This window comes from Lolium rigidum, chromosome 2 (genome assembly GCF_022539505.1).
Source record: "Lolium rigidum isolate FL_2022 chromosome 2, APGP_CSIRO_Lrig_0.1, whole genome shotgun sequence".
Classification (NCBI taxonomy): Eukaryota; Viridiplantae; Streptophyta; class Magnoliopsida; order Poales; family Poaceae; genus Lolium; species Lolium rigidum.
In genome coordinates, this window is record NC_061509.1 from 125,811,895 (window position 1) to 125,834,888 (window position 22,994).

Below are 22,994 nucleotides of genomic sequence, written 5' to 3' on the forward strand. Positions count from 1 at the left end.
TCATGAATTACATACATATGTCAAACCAAACTCTGGAGGATCACCCCTCCCAAATACCTTAGAACTATAAGCAAATTTTGCTAAATCATTGGTGTGTTTCGAAGAGACTGAACCGCTACCTAGTACAGCTCTAGGAGAGAGGCGACGTGTGACGGCGGGGAGAGCATATCCAGTGATACCACACATTATTTGATACCATGATACCACTATAAATTTAATTTAGTAACTGTCAAAAAATAAAAAAAATATCGTGGATGTTCATAAGATGTGTGTTTACGTTTCCTAGAAATTGCAGAACCAAATTCAAAATACACGTACAGAAACAAAAAAGAGAAATCCAACATGAATAGTGTCAAAAAAGACAAAACCACATATGACACTATTTACATAGCAATTTGGCTTTTCTGTTTCACTTTGTGTGATTCAAATTTGCTTCTGAAAAATCTAGGGAATGTAAACATAGATCTTGTGGACATCCACTTATTTAAAATTTTCGTAGCACTTACAAAATAGATTTTCCCTGACGTGGGGGTATCACGGCAATGCACATAATTATGGACTTGAGTTTTAAGAGAGAGGACATATGGCGCTTAGTAAGCGTCTATTGGTACTTGGAGAGAAACATGAAGCCTGTGGGTCATATCCGAACATGTTTAGTACCTCTAGAAAGCCATGTGATAGATGATCCGAAACTCTGGTTCATGCATCGAGCTAGGTGGATACCGTCTGTTGAATATTAAGTGTCTGTCGGTTTTGTCGTAGTTCCACAGAGGAAGCCTCCAAGAATCTGGTTCATGGTAGAATGACCAACCAAGCTTGATTCTGGCAATAGGTTTCCGTCGAGAATCCTCTGCCTCTCTGCAACCCGAGTTGTTGAGTAAGCATATTGTACACCCCAGCAAGAGATAATTAAAGAGTAAGAGATAACAGGTCATACAAGATATATTTCGTAATAAAAAACAGACTACATGAAAATCTCATATTACTATGTTAGAAAGAAAGGATAAATAATTAAACGGGTATATTTTTTTTGTCACATCGATGTCTTCTCAATAAAGAGGCGGAGATAGCGGCATTCTCTTCCCAAAACCCTTCATGCCGATTTTCTCTTCCCAATCTGTTTCCAAAATCGTTGAAGGAAGTTGGGACGGTTACACCTTGCACTACAATATGTTCTTTAGGGGAAACTCACACTGCCGGGATCTCCTCAGCGACAGGAGCGACAACGGCGGCGAGCTCGGCCTCGTCTCCGATGGTGGCGGCAGTTTCGTCGGCCATCCTCTAGGTTTGGGACTAGAGTGGAGTGACTGTGATTTGGGAGGCAGACACGCGGGTCAGGGGAGGACAAGGGGAGGACGCGAGAGGCCAACCCTCGGTGTCCGCGACCATGCAAACCAGGCCTAGATTTGGGCCGGCTTTGGGTCATCTTGGACACCGCGGCTATCCATTTTTGGGATGCATCCACATGTTAGGATACATATTTGTCTGGTTCGACCCACCCAGACGTGTGGGGGCGGGATGGGTCGCCCCGTTGGAGATGGCCTTAGGCTAGTTATAGTGGGGAGTAACATAAGCTACTAACATGCACATGTTACTACTTTATGTTACTAACTTCATAGTCGTATGTGATTTCATGCGTCATGTCATTTATTATGATGTAGACTCATCTTGCATTGGGGTGTGTGATGTTATGGCATAGCTAATTACCACCTCTCATTCTTTTATTCTCATGCCATATCACCAAAACACTTTAAATATATGATGTTGTTACTTCCATAGTTTTACAACTCACACTGCAGTATGTTCTTTATGGGAAACTCACATTGCAGTTATTGTAGTGAGCAGCTGCTGGAAGCCTGGAAGACTGTCGTTGCATGTGGCTGTCGGGAAAAGGGCCCGCGAGGCCGGCCCATCATTCACTCTGTTGCGACGCGTCCGGGCCGAGCCCAAATCTGCACACCGTACCTTTTTCCAAATAAAGGAACACCTACCCTACGCTTAACCCCACCCTAAGCCCGTCCCCTTATTTATTGCCTCCTCCAAACTCTGTTCCTCTTCCTCCTGCGCCCGCTGCCTGACACCAAGAAGAGAGAGATTAGGAGGAGAAACGGCCGCAGGAGAGATCGCGAGAGATGAATGGCGGGGAGGCGGAGCAGGAGAAGGGCGGCGGCGGTTCTTGCGACACTAAGGTGGGGGCAGAGGCGGTGAGCCTTGAGGAGCTGCGGAGGAGGATGGCGGACTTCGCCAGGGAGAGGGACTGGGAGCAGTTCCACTCCCCCAGGAATCTCCTCCTTGCCCTGGTCCGATTCACACTTCATACATCCCTGGTTTATTTCATTTCTCGCCCCATTTATTAGCGGCTTAGCTTAGGGTGTGAAGGAGGATGGGGTTCCTCCTGGTCTGAAAAATAGAGCGGCAGAATTTAGGTTAAGGGTCTGTTTAGGCGTTAGTGACTTTTTTGCCAGAGGAAAATGGTTGCATGTTGACAAAACTTTTCCGAATCATCGTTATCAGGTTTGTTTCTTTTTATTCTGCTTTACAGGGCACTGCAAGGTAATATGGCTTTTCACTTTTTTGCTTCTGCTTACACAGTAATCAGTAGGCACTAAAAGAGCACTCATATCTACAGTAATAGTAAAATTGGAGATATACTGTATTAATTCAATGTGTGCAGACTGAAGTATCACATCACTTTACTTCCAATATGCAAAATTTGTTCGATGATCAAATCATAATACCATTAGGTTTTTCTTGCATTCCATAATACAGTACCAGTAGGCGTGCAGGACTGCAGTTATCCTAGAATATTAATTATTATTGAACTAATATAACACTGATGCATAACATTATTATTTGATTTTTCTCATTGTCCTTTGGCCTTCACCTCATGGTCATGGATATTGTCGGCGCCAAAATTATGGATTTCATATAAACATTTAGTTTATAACTGATACTGAACAAGAAGTTACATATGTTAATTATTTACTTTACTTGTTTAGCAGACAACTATATCTTCTAGTTTGTAGAAACCTGACCAGTCTTAATAAACGTTCGGTCTGTGTAAGTCCAAACATACCTAGTCTCGATAAAAAATGCTGAAGGCCTCATGTTTTTATCAAAGTTTTAGAGTTGTATATCATGTGTCTCAACTACTGTCGGGGGGAAGACCCCGGGTAGGGCAATGGACGCGGAGCAGCCGGCTGACCACTGGCCGGCTCGCGGCAAAGGCCGGCTGAGGAGCAGCCGGCTGGCGCCGTGGCCGGCTGGTCCGGAAGTCGGCTGGCTCCGAGTCCTAGTCGGCTCGGCTACGGCCGCCAATGTCGTAGCTGAGCCGGCTTCTACAAGCCATATCCGACCGGGGGTCCGTACCTCGACCGACTCGAGGCCGGCGAGTCTTGCACCGGAAGGAACCGGGTTGGTGATCCGGGTTCCCAAAGTCCACGCCGACTTCATCCTCCGTAAAGCGCGGGGCACCGTGGAGCAATAGTGCCACGCGCCGGACAGGCCATCATGGCTTACGACGCACCGCACGAGCTACGGTGGCCGACGGCGACAGAGACACCTCCTCTCCATACCGCCGACCCGAGCAGCCGGATGGGACAGAGCCACGACGCCTCAACGGCTCCCGACGTCACCGCCGGGAAGGAGCGGAAGCCGAAGCCGGCCAAGCCGGCCGTAGACTATAGGGTCTTATATGTAAAGTGCCGGTGCCTATATAAGCCGCACTACCCTCTCGTGCGGGGAGGATCGAACACTTATTGCTTTCACCTACCTACAGCCGCTGCCCGTGAGAGAGACCATCGTCTCCCTTAGCCTCTCGGTGGCCAGCCGGATACAGCTCTAGGAGCACCATTGTACCGTGTGATTACCATATACACTCATAGCAGGAGTAGAGGTTTTACCTCCACCGGAGGGCCTCGAACCTCGGGTACGTCGCCGTGTCGCTCGTGCCCATACCCGCTTCCGGATACCGCCGTGAGATCTCTCGAGAGCCCCTTCGATTAGCCACCCTATGGCATATGCCGTGACGATACCACGACATTTGGCGCCCACCGTGGGGCCTTCAGCATCCTCGGCCGGTGTCTTCATCCGGACGGGCCTCACCATCACCACCGGCGAGCGAGTCGCTCCGTGCTTGATCCGGAGATTCGGCTCCTCGATCGCGCCGCCGACAACGCTCGGCTGCTTCGCCGACCGGCCCTTCCCGACCGGCGGCAGCGATCATCTCCTTCGGCGGCCACGCGTCTACGTCGCCACCGCCGCACCGCCGCGCTACCCGCGGCAGTGTTGCGCTGCGCTAGCCCTCCTCCGCGAGCCGGCCGCAGCCGCTCCCGCCAGCCCCCGCCGTCGTGCAAGTCATGATGGTCGGCGAAGAAGTCACCAAGAACCCGCGCACCCGCGGCCCCAACCTCGGAGCGCCACGTTGACCCCAACGCCTCCGGCTCGGGCCCAAAGGCGCCACCACCACCGTCCCGGGCCGGAGCAAGTCCGGCAAAGCCGAGCACCCCGCTCACCACCGGCGCCGCACCGACGCCGCCGCCGTCGAGGCAGCACCCGGAGGCGCACCGCGTGCTCCTCCTCGCGTACCGAGGAGCTGGCTGCCGCTAAGCGCCGTGGGACATCACCCGGCCGCGAGTACAACCGCGCCCACGGCCTCACCCCAGGCGGCGACACCCCCACCCGAGCCGGCGAGATCCGCCGCAGAGGCCGCGACCTAGGCGCCGAGATCGACCGCGACGGCGCGGACGAGCCGGCTCCATCCATGGAGCTGCCCATCTACAACACCCCCGACAAGAACATGCTCGCGGCCGAAGCCGCCGCAGAGAGCTACACCGCCCGAGGGCGAAGAGCTACGCCGCCGCACCGCGCGGGTGGCTGATTTGGTGAAGGCTGCCAACAGGCGGCCGAAAGACCCCGTGTACGCCCGAGACCCTAGAGCTTCCACGCTCGTGGTGCCGCGAGCAACGCCGAGGACACGGCCGAGTCCGCCTCCCCAGCACCAAGCCGGCGCAGCGATTCCCGTGCCACGCGCGCAACCCCGAGCCGGCCGAGCAACCAACCAGGCGGCGGCAGCAGCCGCAGCCGGGCTCCGCCAAGCCGGAACCAGGAGCACGACTCCGAGCCGCGACGCCCTCACCGGCCGGCTCCCGAGCGGCGGCGCTCGCCGGCCGGCCCACTCCCGGCCGGGCCCGCGCATCGAGCCCGCCGACGCCGAGACCGCCTCGACCGGCTGATCGAATCCCGCATTGCGGAAGAGGAGGCACCGGCTTGCCCCAAGTGCTTCGGGCCCCGCATCGCCAACGAGCCCGTGCTCGACGGCTTCCAGCTTCCCCGCGACACGCCCAAGTACGACGGCACAGCCAAGCCGGAGGACCGGGCTGCAGGACTACTCCACCGCTAGCCGGCATCTCCCGGGCAACAAGCGCTGGGCCGTGCGCTACTCCCCTCATGCCGCTCGGCTCCGCCCGCACATGGCTCAACAACCCGCCGCCCGGCAAGCATCAACGGCTGGCCGGACTTCGAGGCCGCCTTCATCGAAGCAACTTCACCGGCACCTATCGCCGGCCGGGTCGCCCTCACCGCCTTGAGATGTGCAAGCAGTGGCCCGGACGAGACGGATCGCGCGTACCCGACGCGCCGGTGCGAGATGCGCAACTCTTGCGAGGGCGTGCACGAGATGCAAGCCATCAGCCTTCTTCATGGGAGGCTGCCGGCCCAACACCATGCCGTGGCACAAGCTACGCCGCAGCGAGCCCAAGACAATGGCCGCCTTGATGGCCATCGCGGACAAGTACGCGCCGGCCGAGGAAGCCGGCAAGGCGCCGGCTGACGCTTCACCAGCCCCGAAGAAGACGGGACAACCACAAGCCGGCCGAGCACAAGCCGGCCGAAGGCGGCTCGCATGGCAGCCGGCGGGACAACTACCGCGGCAAGCGTCACAGCCGACCAGCCGGACCGCCGGTACGGTTCCGCCCATGTGGCAGCCGTGGTCGGACAACGCGGCAGGCGGCAGCCGCCGCCATAAGCAAACAGACCGGCAATGGAAGCCGAAGTACTCCTTCGAGCAGATGCTCGACTCGCCGTGCAAGTACCACAGCGGCAAGAACCCCTCCAACCACACCACCCGCGACCGCCACTTCATGAAGCGGCCGACAAGCGGCGAACCCCTCCCCTCCACCCCCGCCCCTCCAGCTCGGCGGGCCGGGTGGTCAAGGCGGCGCAGAGAACGCCAACCTCGAGCACCACGAGGCTAACCAAGTGCACCATGGCCGATATCCGGCCGAAGATGCTACCTACATCATCTTCACCTCCGAGCCCGAGGACAAGACGAGCCGCGCAGAGCCGTTCCTCGAGGTCAACGCGGTCATACCGCCGGTCCCCCAAGCACCGAAACCGGTCGAGCAGGCCATCACATTTGATCGCCGCGACACACCGGCTGTCCCGCCGAAGCCGGGCAGCTACGCCATGGTCCTCGACCCCACCATCGGCACGACTCGGCGCAGCGTGCGATTTTCGCGCGTCCTCATCGACGGCGGCAGCAACGATCAACATCCTCTACCGCGACACCGCCCGCAAGCCGGGCATCCAGAGGCCGAGTTGCGCCCCACCCCCACCGTCTTCCATGGCATCGTGCCAGTGCCACCGCTCGCCACCGATAGGCCGGATCACGCCGGAGGTGATGTTCGGGAAGCCGGACCACTTCCGCACCGAGAGAATCGAGTTCGAGGTGGTGGACCTCGTGAGTCCCTACCACGCGCTCCCGGGCAGGCCGGCCCCGACCAAGTTCATGGCGGTGCCCCACTATGGGTACCTAAAGATGAAGCCGCTCGGCCCAAAGGGGGTCATCACCATAGCCGGCGACTATCGCCGCTCCATGGACCGCGCCACGCGAGCTCCAAGATGGCCCGGACGCCGGTCATCGCCACCGAGAAGCAGCCTCATCCACGACGCCGTTGCCCTCGCCAAGGCCGCGCAGACGGACATGCCGAGCCGGAGGCAACCCGGCTGGGACGACTCATTTCCAGCCGGCCGACAAGCACCAAGAAGATCCCGCCGGACCCGGCGCAGCCGGACAAGTACGTCACCATCGGTGCCGGCTTGAACAAGAAATAGGAAAGCGAGCTCACCAAGCCTTCCTCCGTGAGAATCGGGACATCTTCGCATGGACTCCAAGAGACATGCCGGGTGTGCCGAGGGAGTTGGCCGAGCACCACCTCCACGTCCGGCTCGAAGCCAAGCCGGTGAAGCAGCCTTCTCGAGCGCTTCGCCGAAGAACGAAGGAAGGCCATCGGTGAAGAAATTGCCCGGCTCCTAGCTGCCGGCTTCATCATGGAAGTACCGCACCCGGACCGGTTGGCAAACCCGGTCCCGGTTTTGAAGAAGAACGGCTCCCGGCGCATGTGTATCGACTACACCAGCTCGAACAAGGCGTGCCCGAAGGACCCCTTCCCCCGCCGCGCATAGATCAAGTCATAGACTCGATCGCCGGCCGTGAACTCGTTGTCTTTCCTAGATGCTTATTCAGGCTACCACCGCATTCCTTTGAATCCGGCCGATCAAATAAAGACTTCGTTCATTACCCCGTACGGGCTTATCGCTACACGACTATGCCATTCGGCTTGAAAATGCAGGCGCCACCTACCAAAGGTGCATGCAAAAGTGTTTGCAGGATCAAATCGGCAGTAAATGTTCACGCATATGTGGATGATGTCGTTGTAAAAACCAAGGAGATGCCTACCCTCCTTGATGACCCGAGAGAAACCTTCACCAATCCGCGAAGATTCCGGATGAAGCTCAACCCGGCCAAGTGCACTTTCGGCGTGCCGCCCGGCCAACTCCCGGGCTACCTCGTCTCTCGCCGAGGAATCGAAGCCAACCCGAGAAGATCGTGCCATTGAGAAGATGGAGCCGCCGCAGAGGCCTCAAAGACGTCCCGTAAGTTCGCCGGCCGTCTCGGCTTCCTTGAGCCGCTTCGCCGACCCGGCCGGGGGAGAAGGCACCGCCCCCGTATCGCTTGATGAGGAAGGCGGACAAGTTCGTCCGGTCACCGCAGCGGATGAAGCCTTCCGTGACTTAAAGCGCGTGCTCTCAACCGCGCCAATCCTTGCAACGCCGGGTTCAATGGAGCCGATGCCGTTGTACATCGCAGCCACCAACCGAGTGGTTAGCGTTGTCCCGGTGGTGGAGCGCAAAGAAGCCGAAACAGAGAGCACTGGTCCAGCCGCCCGCCTACTACCTCGCCGAAGTGCTCTCCCGACCGAAGCAAAACTACCCCCACTACCAGAAGGTCACCTACGGCGTCTACATGGCAGCCAAGAAGCTCAAGCACTACTTCCAAGAACATCCTATCCGGGTGGTCGCCACAGCGCCTCTGGCGGAAATCATCGGCAGCAAGGATGCCAACGGCCGGGTTGCCAAGTGGGCCCTGGAGCTAGCCGCCCACACCATCCTCTACGAGCCACGCACAGCCATCAAGTCGCAGATCCTCGCGGACTTCTTCGTCGACCGGGCTGAGATGCGCACCCGCCGCCCGTGCCGGATTCCACGCATTGGAAGATGCACTTCGACGGCTCAAAGATGCGCAACGGCTTAGGAGCCGGCATCGTCATCACCTCTCCCAAGGGAGACCGACTGGACTACGTCCTGCAAATCCACTTCGCCGCATCCAACAATGTGGCGGAGTATGAAGCGCTCATTCATGGGCTGAAGCTGGCCAAGGAGATTGGCGTGCGTCGCATACTTTGCTTCGGCGACTCCGACTTGGTTATACAGCAAGCATCTGGCGACTGGGACGCGAAGGACGCCAACATGGCCTCATACCGCTTCCATGTCCAAGCAACTATCCGGCTTCTTCGACGGCCGCGAGTTCCACCACGTGCCACGAGCAAACAATGAGGCGGCCGACGCCTTGTCCAAGATTGGCTCAACCCGGCAAGCCATTCCGCCGGTATCGCCTTGGCGGTTATCAAGAAGCCGTCCATCATACCGTCACCGGATTCGGATTCAATATTCGTGCCGGCCGACCCGGGGCCGCTCAGCCAAACCCGGGCTTCATCGCCCAAGTCGGGGGCTAACAAGCCGAACCCGCCGGCTACCATGCCGAACCCGGGACTTCTCGCCCAACCCGGGGCTTCATCGCCACACTCGGGGCTAGCAAGCCGAACCCGCCGGCTAGCAAGCCGAACCCGGCGACCATGCGCCGAAGCCGGAAGCTCCCACGCGGGAGACCCCGTTGGTCAGCCGTATTCGAGATAAGATGCGTACCTTCATGGGCACAAGAATTCCTCTCCTACCTCACCGACGGTGTGCCGCCCGATGACGCAGTCCAGTGCCGTGCAGATTGAGAGAAGGGCCAAGGCCTATACAATCATCAACCACGAGCCGTACAAACGCAGCGTAAGTGGGGTGTTCCGACGGTGCGTCGAGCCGGCTGAAGGGATTGAACTCCTACGGGAAATCCATCAGTGGCGAGTGCGGCCACCACGCCTCCTCCCGAGCCATAGTGGCCAAAGCCTTCCAAGCACGGTTTTTACCGGCCGATCGCGCCGCAGACGCGAAGAACCGGTGAAGAAGTGTAACGGCTGCCAACGCTTCGCCAAGCAAAGGACCACGCCGGCTTCCGCTTGAAGACCATCCCCATTACCTCGGCCATTTGCCGTATGGGGCTTGGATATGGTGGGCCCATTCAAAACAGCCCGAGGCGGCATGACTCATCTCTTGGTGATGATTGACAAGTTCACTAAGTGGATCGAAGCCAAGCCAATCAAGAAGCCGGACGGCTCCACGCCCGTCACATTCCTCAAGGAAATAATCGTGAGATATGGCTACCCGCATAGCATCATCACCGACAATGGCGAAGAACTTCGCCGAGGGCATCTTCAAACGCTCATCGCGGAGAGATGGGGATCCGGATGGACCTATCGTCCGTGGCGCACCCGAGACCAACGGCCAAGTGGAGAAAGCCAACGGCTTGATCCTAGCCGGCATCCGGCCCAGGCCGGTGGAGCCGCTGAGCGCTCACCGGGCCGCCGGATTGAAGAGCTGCCCAGCAGTGCCGTGGAGCCTCGCGCACAACGCCAAACCGCTCGCCGGGTTCACACCCTTCTTCCTCGTATACGGGCCGAAGCCGTCCCGCCGACCGATATCGAGCACGACGCGCCAAGAATCAAGCTCTACACGTAAGCCGAAGCCAAAGAAGCTCGCGAAGATGGAGTCGACTCGGTTGAAGAGGTCCGGCCGATGGCCGAGTCCAGGTCAACCGTATATCAAGCAAAGCCTCCGTCGCTACCACAGCCCGAAGGTCAAGACCTTAGTATTCCGAGAAGGAGACCTAGTGCTCCGGCTGATCCAACGGACAGCACGGACAAAGCATAAACTAGCATCCCCATGGGAGGGTCCCTTCATCGTGAGCAAGGCAAGAGGGCAATGATTCCTACTATCTCATAGATGCCCAAGAGGCTAAGAAAACAAGCCGACAAGGCCGACGAGGAGACTAAACGTCCCCGGAATGTCAGGTTACTCCGCCCATTTTACACATGAGAGCAGTGAATGTATGTATCCCTTGTATCCCTTTTGTAAGCTATGAAAAGCATGCGCCAAGAGCGCCGTTTCCGACAAGTTTTTCGCGTACTTTACCTTGTTTCGCCAATTGGCTTGAACCCTCTCACGCGGTCGGCTCGCAACGTGATCCGGCTTCCGACAGCCTGGCTTCCGATCCAGCCTACAGCATCGCAACCCGGCCGTCCGGCCGGCGGGAGTAAGGCCTAGGGAGCCGCACGCGAAAAACGACTAAGGGAAAGAGTAAAAGCGAGTTGACTTGCAAACTTTCATAAAGTGTCGGATTGCCGAATTCAGCTCGTTCGACCGAGTACCGTCGGCCTCCTCGCCGGCCCGCTCTTGATCCGGCGACGGATCGCAAGTCTGGACGTACGACCGGCAAGAGCACAACCAAAGAGTGGGGCGGATAGGAAAAAGCGAACAAGTCGAAAGAAAGCAAGCCGGCACACAAATGATTAACAAACACATTAAAGTGTGCCTTAATAAAAGGATAATTATATTGTCTTACATATGCACCCGCATCCCGGGATTTAATAAATTGTCTTGGCAAAAGCAACAATCAAAAGCAGGTAAATCTAAGCGCCACTGAGGAGCATCGCTGGAGCCGGCAGCCGGTCGTCCTCAGCACGTCCTCCGCCTCCTCATCGTCCATGTACTCTCCATCGGACAGCAGGAGGGTTCGGGTCCGCGACGAAGAGGGTCTTGTCGACGAACTCGGCGATGGCGCTCGGCTCGAGCAAGGCGGGCGGCCTTGAGATCGGCCGGGAGCTTGTCCTCCACGCCGGCTCGCCGGAACTCAAGCTGCCCCGTGTCCACCTCGTTGTACCAAGAGAGGACGAAGGACAGCCGCCATGTCGGCACCGGCGCGCGTGGCCGACTCCTTCCGAGCCGAGGAAACGATCCGGCGCCCGCTCCATCGCAGCCGACGAGGCCGGAGATATCTTGCGGCGCCGCCTCTTCAAAGCCACGAAGCATGGGCACCCGCCTCTTCGGCCGCCTTCCGAAGCTCCCAGCCGAGCTTGGTGATGGGCTCGACGCGGGCACTCATGGACGCCGTGTGATCCTCCATGGAGAAATACTCCGAGCTGCCCTCGCCGCCGCCCGCCTCCGGACTCACGCTCAACGCCAACGGCTGCCAAGGCCGCATCCTCGCGTCTCCGGGAAGGCCGCCGCGGGAAGAAGCATGTCGAAAACCACCGAAAGCCGAAATAAGCCGAAAAATGCAAATTTTCGAAGTCCTATAAGATCAGCGCGCCGGCACGAGCCGACCGCCCACCAAGATGGAGAATTCGAAGGAACAAAGAAGCCGGCGCGCCGGCACGAACCGACGCCCCACCAAGATGGAGAATAGCGAAAGAAGATAAGTTTCAGCTGCCGGCCACCACACCTAAGCCGGCAGCCGACACCGAAAGCCGGCAAAGGGAAGGAAACATAGAGACACTCACCCGCCAAGCCGCGGTCAAGCGCGCCAATCCCCTCCGTCCGGCCGCTTGGCGGTAGCCGCCGCTCCGTGGACTTGGTGGAGACTTCCTCCCGAAGCGCAAGCCGTTGCCGCTCCACCTCGTCCAGCCCGCCCGCTCGCGCTCCGCCAGCCTTCTCCTCCCCGTCCTTCTTGAGGGCGGCAAGCTCCTTGAGGTGGTTCCCGCTCCGACCGGCGCAGCCGCGTCGCCTCCCGATCAGCCGCTTAAGCTTGCGGGCGGCGGATCGGCCCGCCTCCTCGCTCACGGCGCATTGGTCGCGAGCGGCTCGGAGATCCGACTCCAGCTGCGGGACCTTGGCGGCTTCAACTACAAGTCGGCCAGAAAGGAATGTCAGCCAACCAAGATTAGAGAGAAAACAAGACATCAAGTCGAAGGAAGCGTAGAGCTTACCCTTGGCGGCTTCAAGCTCACGGGCCAAGTCGGCCCGGTCCAGCTTGGCCTTGTGGTAGTGGGTCACGGCGCGGTCAGGCCGGAGCGGTGCGCCGATCCGCCACGACCTAAGGAAAAAGGAAAAAGTTAGTCAATCAAGCGAAACCCGTGCCGGCTCCAAGCAGCCGGCCCATGCCTCGGAGGGCTACCAGGATAATAATCGCATTAAAAACAGCCGAAGCTTACCTTGCCGGCTTCCTCCACCTTGGCAACGTCGGCCGCGGCCCCGGTTGCCATGGCCTTGAGGTTGGCCTCGCAGGCCGGAGAAGAACATCTCCACCGATGCTTGGCCGGGGTTCCCTCCCGGCTGGTCACCTCGTAGGAGTCGGCGCGGAGCCACGCCCGCTCCATGGTGGCAGCCGAGCCGAGGCCGGAGTCGGAGGCGGACGGCACCTCGAAGAAGAAGTGCGCCCTGGCCACGTGTGCCTTGCGGTGACGCCGTTGGGGTCCCCGTCCTCACCAGCGCGCGCGAGTCGGCGCCCTCCGTGCGCACCGGCTCGCCTCTTGCCGGCTCTCCGTCGGGCCGGCTCCTCCGTCGTCGGCCGCGGTGGCGGCGTCGCTCCGGCGCAGCGCGATGGCCCGGCCGGCCCGGGCCGCTCCGGCGCCCGAGGTGCCTCCTCCGGACTTTCGTCCAGCGACCACCACGCTCGGCCCGGCTCCGGCCCGATCGTGGGCGGCGCAGCCCCTCCCGGCCCGGCTCCGGCCGCAGCGGTGCGGAGCTGCCGGCTCCGGCCCGGCCGATGGCGGCATTCCTGCACCAGCCCCGCGCAGCCGGGCCAAGAGGACGAGTCCGGCCCGGGAACATGTCGTCCAGGGCGTCGCCCGGCGAGCCGGCTCAGCCCGCGTGCCGCGACTCGTGCGCCGAGGCCAGCCGGCACGGCGAAGGAAGGCGCCCCGCGGCGGGCGGCGGCGGTGTAGATGCGCGCGAGGAAGGCTGCGGCGTCCGCTCCCTCTCGCCGGGCGGGAAGCGGCGACACAACGCGCGGAGCTTGCCGGGAGCCGCCGCCCGGGCAAACTTGATAGGGGCCCTAGCCGGATAAACAAAGAGATAATAAGCACAAAAGTAAGGAAAGAAAAGGAATCAAACAAGAAAAAGAGAGAAAGAACTCACCCGGACTTCTCCGGGACCATCTTCGGCCGCCGCCGGCGCCGCTTCTTCGCCTTCGCTCCAAGGCGGCGTGGAGCCGGCTCGCTCGTGCCCTTGGGCGCCGAAGTCGCCGTGGTGCTTGGCGGCCTCGTACGCAGAGGCACGGCGGGGATTGGCCCCGTGCCGGACGCCGCCGGCTCCACCTCCTCCTCCCGCCGCTCCGGTGAAGGGGGCGGATTGTGCTCCCCCCGGCCGCCTAGATCAGCGCCCGCGGCGGAGTCGTCGTCGCCGGCATGCTCGCCGGCTTGGTCGGCCGGATCGGCGAGATCCGGCGTCCACCTCTTCGTCGCCAGGTCGCCGTCCTCGGCGTTCTGGCGCTCAAAAACCTAGAAAGACAGAAAAGACATGAACATATAATGAGCCGGAAGTCGGCAGAAGACAAGGAAAGTCGGCCTCGCAGCCGCAAGCCGGAAAATGGCAAAGACATAGGACTTACCCGCGCCGGCGGATGCTCCCTGTCGTGAGGCACCAGCCCGTAGCTCCAACTCTCCGTGAGGTTCGCCTTGGTGATATGGTTCACCCGGCCGGCCACCCGGGCCTTGTTGAGCGGCGCGCTTGGACGTCCGGTTCGGATCGAACCGGCCGGACATGTGCCCGATCTTATGGGAGCGCATCTGGAGCGGCAGCACCCGGCGCTCAGCGATGGTGCAGAGGAGATCCTCGGCAGTCAGCCCGCCATCGGTGGCCGTCGCCAGGAAGTCCCAGAGCAGGTTCACCTCGGCGGTCGAATCCGTCGAGCGGGCGTTGTGGCTCCAGTTGATCCGGCCGACTGGAGGGGCCGGGTTGAACTCCGGCAGGTTGATCCGGTCGACGAGCGCCCCGTCGTTGCGCACGTAGAAGAATGACATCTGCCAATTCTTCACCGAGTCGACGGTGGGGATTTTGGGGAAAGGCGTACCGGGCCGGGTGTAGATCGAGGCGGCGCCACGAGCCCGCAGCGGCCCTCGGTGGTTTGGGCCTTCAAGTAGAAGAGCCGGCTCCGTAAGTCGATGTCGGGCCACGGGCCGGCGTAAGCCTCCATGAACGCGACGTAGCAGCTCAGGAGGACGCACGCGTTGGCCGGCGAGTGATGCGGCCGGAGACCGAAGTGGTCGAGGAACCGCCGGAAGAATGTTGAAGCCGGCAGGCCCAGCCCGCGGTCAAGGTGCGCGCCGAAAACGACGCGCTCGCCGGGCTCGGCTTGGGCTCCATCTCCTTGCCGTGCTCCCGCGTGATCACCGACCGCGGGATCCGCCGGAGGCGCACCAAGCGCTCGATGTCGTCCTCCCGCATGTAGGAACCCCTCCAAGATCCGCTGGGGGACGCCATTGACGAGGCCGAAGAAGAAGAAGACGACCAGGAAAGATGGAACGGCGAGGAAGAACCTTGCGACCGCGGCGGCGACAGCGGCGGCTGCGGACGCTCCGTCGAGACGCGCGGCCCCGTGGCGCCGGATGGATGGCGCGGCGGCGGCGGAACGGTGGAGTTTCGGTCGCCGGAGTTCGCCAGCGGAGGACGTTCGCCGGAACAGCGAAGAGCTTGGGCGCGCGGAGAGCGACGGAGGCAGAGGCGCGAGGAAGAAGAAGTGAGCAAGTACCGCCCGCGTGCCCTCCCCGCGGCATTTATAGCCGACCGCGGCGGGCAAGTGGGCCTCCACGTGGCGATCGTGGGCCACGTCTCCGGATCTCCTGCGCCATAACTCCTCCCACGATCGCTGCGGTTATCGAAAACGGCCACACCACGTCGCCCACAACCGCATCGGATCCGGAGGGACATTGATGTGACCAGACGAACCGACGGCCAGGCCAGGCGTCAGACTGGTCAAGTCGGGCGCAGGACCCGAGGCGGCGGAGCCTCCGGCGCAAGCCGGAGCCGGACGAAAAGTTCCACTCGAACCAAAACTCTTCAGCAAGGCGGAGTCACCAACAAATCTTGCAAGAAAGCAGAAACTATACAAGTATAAAAAGCTGCCGGCTAGAAGCAGCCGGCAAGAACGAGCCGGATGAGGGCGCAGCCGGCTGAAAGGAAATCCTCAGTCGGCCCCTCCAAGTGCCGTCAAATATATTCAAGAAGCCAGGAAAACCTGCCTAGGTCCTTCTAAACGCAGGACCTTGCCGCGCTTCGGGGGCTAATGTCGGGGGAAGACCCCGGGTAGGGCAATGGACGCGGAGCAGCCGGCCGACCACCGGCCGGCTCGCGGCAAAGGCCGGCCGAGGAGCAGCCGGGCCGGCGCCGTGGCCGGCTGGTCCGGAAGTCGGCTGGCTCCAGGTCCTAGTCGGCCCGGCTACGGCCGCCAATGCCGTAGCCGAGCCGGCTTCTACAAGCCATATCCGACCGGGGGTCCGTACCTCGGACCGACTCGAGGCCGGCGAGTCTTGCACCGGGAAGGAACCGGGTTGGTGATCCGGGTTCCCAAAGTCCACGCTCGACTTCATCCTCCGTAAAGCGCGGGCACCGTGGAGCAATAGTGCCACGCGCCGGACAGAGCCATCATGGCTTACGACGCACCGTACGAGCTACGGTGGCCGACGGCGACAGAGACACCTCCTCTCCATACCGCCGACCCGAGCAGCCGGATGGGACAGGCCACGACGCCTCAACGGCTCCCGACGTCACCGCCTCGGGAAGGAGCGGAAGCCGGGCCGGCCAAGCCGGCCAGTAGACTATAGGGTCTTATATGTAAAGTGCCGGTGCCTATATAAGCCGCACTACCCCTCTCGTGCGGGGGAGGATCGAACACTTATTGCTTTCACCTACCTACAGCGCTGCCCCGTGAGAGAGACCATCGTCTCCCTTAGCCTCTCAGGGCCAGCCGGATACGCCTCTAGGAGCACCATTGTACTCGTGTGATTACCATATACACTCATAGCAGGAGTAGAGGTTTTACCTCCACCGGAGGGCCTCGAACCTGGGTACGTCGCCGTGTCGCTCGTGCCCATACCCGCTTCCGGATACCGCCGTGAGATCTCTCAGGAGCCCCTTCGATTAGCCACCCTATGGCATATGCCGTGACGATACCACGACAACTACCGAGTGGTCGCTTTCGCTAAATTAACAAATCTGTTCTTGTGGTTAACTGAAATGAAGGAACATCGGTCTCCCCCTTCATGTAGGATGTGAAAAACTATTGAAGCATTAATATCATTGATTTTGCCTCCCTTTTTTCCGTGGCCGGAAGATAGGATATAGAAGGTTAAGATTTTTTGAAGGACTGTGAGAAATATTTGGCTTCAGCATTCATGTACATCATGCAAAATTCTTCCAGATTTGAAAACCTCTATTTTTGTCAGCAATTAAGATATGTATTAGTTCTAGTTGGACTAAAACATTACATTCTTAAAAACTAAGAGAATCTCCAGCCGTTTGAGGCCCCCGGGCCGAAATCCGGACTTAACAAACGCCGGATTGGATGCAAAAGGGCGTGGGTGGAAACATTTCCCCAGTCGCACCCCGGCATTCGCCCATCAGCAGGGATAGTTTCAAAAAATCGTCTTCCCGCTACACAAAAGCATCGCCCAATAGTTCGGCGATCGGATCAGCCACATTCCAGGCGATCGAAATAGAAACTGAGACGAGAACGGGCACATCGGCGGTCCCTTCCAAGTGCCTTGTACGGCGCGGAATCGGGCGGCGATGCATCGTCGCCCGCCGGTGTCGCAGCCGGCGGGAGTGGACGTCGAGGGAGGACGAAGCAGTCGACGGAGGCCGGAGGATGTCTTGGCGATGGGCGTCGTACCAAGCCCTCGTCTCCTCGTCCATCTTGCTGTCGTTGCCGCCGATCAGGAACGCCAGGTCGGTGTTCCTCTTCTTTGCCGCGGAGGTTGCCTTCAGCAAGGTGATCTGGACGCCCTGGTTGGCGAGCATCTCCTTCCACCGCACGTCGTACTTGTCGTCCCTCCCGGCGGCGTGCGCCCTCGCGTTGGCCCAGCACTTGTCAAAGGACGCCTGCAACCTTTTGGCTGGATGGCCTGCCTTCTTTAGTTCTTTCAGCTTCTTCTGGCCGAACTCGGGGCGGCCCGCCGACGCGGCAGGGGCTGGAGTGTCGGGTTGTACTGCTCGTCCTTGTTCTTCGCGAGGTTCCGGCGTACGTCCGCCCACTTCTCGCAATTCTCGATGCGGGTGAAGACGTTGAGGTACTTGAACGTCTGGCCGTCGGTGTCATCGCTGTACATGTCGAACGCCCGCCGCATCTGCAAAGACAGGCCGGCGAATCAAAATGAATTCTCGGCGATCCAGGGTCGACGGACGGCACGGCGAGTGAGCTTACCTTTGATTCAAAGTCGGCACCGCTCATCGGGCGAGCTTCGATGTCCTCTTGTATGCTGTGCCACTTGCTGCACACTGCCTGCATGATCCCCCAATGGGTGCCCATGGCCTTGTCGCCGCGTATCATCACCGTCTTGTTGAAGTAGGGATCGACGATTTTGCGCTCGTCGAACGCCAACTTGACCCGCTGCCGATACATCTCATAGTTCCGGTGCCGTTCATGTAAACGGTCTTCCGAGCTTCGGCGAGACACTCCTCTTCTTTGCCCGTCCATTTGATCCGCGGCTCGATCGGCGGTGAGTTCTTCTTCCTTTTCTTCCTCCCCTTCCACGTCGCCATGGGCTCAGGCGCGTCCTCCTTGTCGTCGAGGTCGGCCTGCTCCTCTTCTTCTTCGTCGACGTCTTGGGTGCCGTCTCCAAACCCGTCGTTCTGATCATTGACGGCACCCCGCGACGCGACGGCTTCCGACGCCCTTGCCTCCTCTTGTGTGAAGAACCCGGGCTCGACGCGGCGGCCATGGAGCCCGACGTGATCATCTCGTGCATCACGCCGTCATTCGGCGGCGGTATCCCGGGGTTGGAGAAGGAGAGCGGCCCTTGGCGCAGGGCAGGCGAGATGCCCTTGTGCATCGCATCGTCGTACTCCGGCGCCGACGGCGTAAACCTCGACATGCCGGCGACGTAGCTGTCGTGGAACATGGCCGGTGACGCCGGCGAGAAGGTGGAAGGAGAGCCGGTCGTACCTTGGGTTGGCCATGGGCCGGGGAATTGGCCGATGCGCGGCTGGCCCATGTTCATGGACATGGAGACCAGCCTCGCCTGTTCGTCCGCCGCCCTCTTCGCCGCGAGCTTCTTCTCCCTCTCCGCCCTGCCGCGAGTTTCGGTCTGCCGCCACTCCACATCCACCGCCTACCTTGCGTTTATCCAACCTGGCGGCCTCTCTTTTGGCGCCCGTGGATTCCTCGCCTTCGGCGCGCCATCGTCGGCGATCTTCTTCGGCGGCATGGTGGTGGAAGGGAAGAGGAGGAGCTGCAACTGTGGAGGAATGGCGGTAGCTCCTCCAAAATTCGGCGGGGAAAATGGGTATATGGGGCGCATTTTGGAGGGAAAACGAAATAAATGGAGGGAACTACCCTTTCTGTGGCCGACACCGCGGGCCCGCTCGATGTTTCGCTCGTCCGGAGTCCCTGACCGTGTCTCGGGAGGCCGGGGATGGCCTGGGCTCTCCGGATGGATTAAGGGCCTATTTCGGGCGAAAACGAGGATCCGGGGGCGCGGCTGGGCCGAATAACGCCGTCCGGATGAAAAAAAAGGGCTGCCGGGGGCCTCGTCGGGGGAGATGGCTGGAGGTGCTCTAAGTAGACCATCCACCAAGGCACCAACCATTCAGGTGTCAACAGGAAAGCTGTACAGGTAGTACACCTGAATAGAAAAGGAAATGCTGAATCCTGAGCTCCCTGCAAGTAGCTGCCAGTACGAGCTCTGTTGCAATTTGTCCTGTTCTGTTCTTGACTAGATTATCCGTATCAATAGTTGGGACGAGTTGGACATCAGCGGATCCCACTGACTTCACCAGCCACCAGATGCCAATAATTTCTTTTCGTAATGTAGTGTGCTGTTATTTCTTTTGAGATGTGGTGTTCTGTTTTGGTGGGGGCTAACAAAGGTGACCTAGAACATCCTTTTTTTGCCCAAGTTTTGCCCACCTAGAAGATGCTCATTAAGTGATTAACTAAAATGTGGAAAGGTCATCAAGTGGCTCCTGGATCTAATCTAGTTGACACCTAGCATGATATTTTTTCACAGGAGTTTGGTTCACTGTGTAATTGTGTGTGCTTTATGCTGTGCAGGTAGGGGAGGTGGGGGAGCTGTCTGAGATATTCCAGTGGAAAGGAGAGGTGCCCAAGGGGCTTCCTGGCTGGGATGAGGCAGAGAAGGAGCATCTGGGAGAGGAGCTCGCTGATGTGCTCCTATACCTTGTCCGGCTATCAGACATGTGCGGCGTCGACCTTGGCAAGGCTGCGCTGCGCAAGATGGAGATCAACGCACGCAAGTACCCGGTTGACCAGTGCAAGGGTTCATCCAAGAAACACACCTACTACAGCTCCGATAGCAATGCCCCTGCTAATGAAAATGTCACCACTCTCACCGGTAATAACGAGCATAACAACGGAGTCTAAGTCTCTAAATGGTAGCTTGACTGGTTCTTGTGTGTTCTCTGATCTAGGTTATGTAACCAGTCTTAGTTTTCCTTCTATATTATTAGACGCCTGGATAATTAAACAACTGTTGACTGGAGCCTCTGTAGGCTAAGTAGTAAATGAAATGGTATTTACCTTCTGTTTAACCTGTTCCAGTATCCAGGAGGACCATAATGCAACACCGTGGATCATATACTTGCAGCACTGTGACACTGTTCTCTGTTTGGCTAAAAGTCTCCAGAGTGTGACCAGTTGCATTCACTTTTTAATAGAGCATTGGTTGTTGTGTGGCATTTATACTGTGTTATTTCTGCGAGTACAAACAACAAAGTTTATCCAAAATATTTACAAAAACTCACTCATAGTGGACTTGAGTCTTAGGATCAAGTTCAGTAAACTTGTTTCTGCCAGGATTGATCAGAAAAGATCTTTTTTTTTACATTTACCAGAATTCTGGTCTATTCAGTAAAGATAAATGCATGACGGTACTGCAAAATGCAACTTCATCATGAAAGTTGTATCCTGGATGGATTCGCGTCATGTCATGTTTCCTTGCATTGGTGTAATCAATGGGCCCCCCCTGCATAGTATGTGCAAAAGGGAAGGCCCAAGTTGACGGTGCTACCACTTTTACTCACCCCTAGTTTTCCTTCATCTCCCTGCACTGTCTGCTGAAATAGGTATTCATGGACCTACAGTAATATCTTCTCCCTCCCATATTAGGATGCCTATTAGTTTTGCTCAAAATCAAACTTTATAAAGATTGATCAAATATATAGGAAAAATATTAACATCTACAATATCAACTCAATGTTAGTAGAACCACTGTGAAATATATATTCTTCTGTGAACAGCTGCCTGAAGTGACTTGAAGCTATATGTAACTTGTCCGCGTCACCGAAATAAATCGGTCTCGTTGTAGCTATATGGACAGCGGATGCCAAACCTGAACCTGCAGCAACTATATGGACAGAACTCAGCGTCAGTGAATCTTGAGGCGCTAGGTGATCCGTTCAGCTGAGATTGTTGATAATCTTCGCTGAGCCTTCCTTTGGAAGAACAGAGGTAATATATCAGGCATTGCCACTGCATAAGTCGCCTGGAGGTCGTTTAACTCTGCAAGAACAGGGCGGACAGGGAATCAGAAACCTACATTTGCACAATATAAAGCAATGATGGCAAGCATGGTCTCTAAGCTGATCTCTGACGGAGAAGTTCAGCTGGCTGAGACAGTCGTACGTGAACCAGCGTACTCCGAGCTCGGCGCACGCACAAGACTCACCCTTCTGGCTTTCCCTAATGACAATACTATTACCAGAAGTGCAAGGCCTAACTAAATTTCAAATTGGCTAAGGCAGATTGGTGTCTTTTTGGACTGACTATTGGTGCCCACCTGGAAGACTGAACTGTATCCTACTATACTCGTTTGCTACTGACCAACATTGCACGGTTTGCTCGCAGTTCAACCGCAACGAATGGACAATCCAGATTTTGATGCCTCCAGCTCTATCTCACACTACCACGTGATAAGCGTGGTAAGCAACCAAAAATGAAAAAACAAATTAGGCTTGTTTGATCTACAATCAAAAAACAAAACAAAAAAAGCTCTATCTCACACAGCGCAGGTTCAGCTAGGTTTGCTTCTTACTACTTCACATAAGAGCATCTCATCTCCACTCGCGTTTCCCAAACCGTCCTCCAAAGGTATTTGGACACGCCGAACAAAAAAACGTGTCCAGTCGTGTCCTCCAAAATCTCTTTTTGTCCGACGCGGCCCGATACGGTGTCCGGTGCCCCGAGCCCGTCCCCGCTCCACAGGGGATGCTCCGTGCATGCCAGACACAACGAAAAGCGACGTGTGGCGGGACCGACGCGTCAGCGGCACATTCAAGTTTGGACCTAACCGTCGCCTACCTCGCGATGGAAATTATTGGCGTGCAGTAACACACGACCGAAGCGTCGCAGCTTTGCCTTAATGCGACGGAGGGGCAGGCGAGACGTCTCATCGGTGCTGCGCAGCCTCCACGCGTCGCCGGCGTTCGCACGCCACCGCGTGTTCCCGCGCTTTCTTCCCGCCGCTTCTGGCCTCTTCCCGCGCTTTCTTCCCGCCGCCGGCGTCTATAAAAGACCCCCCCCCCCGCTCAATAGCGGCCACCACAGCCGCTGGGACCCCTCTCTCCGCCGCAAGCACAGCCATCGTCGCTCGAACACCACTGCGCAATGATGAACCGCCCCGACGCCGGCCAGTTCCCTCCACCGCCGTCTCCATTACCACCTCCACCACCGGATTTGCAGTTCGGCATCGATGCCGCCGTGGAGGAAGAGTTGCGGCGGCGCCGGGCGGAGCTTTGGCGTGCAGAGCGGCGGCATCGGCGGGAGGCAATCGAGCAGCGGGAGCGTCAGCGGCGTGAGGCGGCGGTGGGAGCGTCAGCAGCGGGATACCCCGCAGCCGAGGAGAACGCGGCGTTGGCAGACACCATTGCGGCGTTCGACGCCGCCACGGCGGAAGAGGAGCGGCGGCGCCGGACGGAGGAGATGGCCGAGCGGTGGTGTGCGAAGCGGCAGCGCCAGCGCATGGAGTGGGAGCTCCAGTATCGTGAACGGCGGTAGGCGATCGAGCGGCTACGGAGGTGGCCTGGGGGCGCGGGCGGATGCGTTGGTGGCGGAGGCCGACGCGTTGGCGGTGCAACTGGAGGCGCAAATGTAGGAGGAGGAGGACGACGAGGCGGAGCAGGAGGAGGACGACGACGACTTCGAGTGGTCCGACGATGACGGGCCGCACCCGGACGAGGCGACGGATCGGCAACGAGCACTTGTCGTGTCCTTCGATTCGGAGAAGAAGCTCCAAGACGAGGCACGTACCCGTGAAGAGGCGCAGATTCGCCGCGCCGTCGAGCTCTCCCTCCAGGCGACGCAGCAGGGGAGGGCAGGCGAC

General features: G+C 58.5%; 1 protein-coding gene across 1 annotated transcript; it reads left to right on the forward strand.

Annotated features, from left to right (window-relative positions):
• The first annotated feature begins 2,132 nt into the window (after window positions 1-2,132).
• LOC124687192 (dCTP pyrophosphatase 1-like) lies at window positions 2,133-20,269 on the forward strand. The gene is made up of 2 exons (XM_047221006.1): window positions 2,133-2,300; window positions 19,709-20,269. Exons 1-2 carry the CDS (start codon window positions 2,133-2,135, stop codon window positions 20,036-20,038), a joined length of 498 nt encoding a protein of 165 aa, XP_047076962.1. The 3' UTR covers window positions 20,039-20,269.
• The last annotated feature ends 2,725 nt before the right edge of the window (window positions 20,270-22,994 follow it).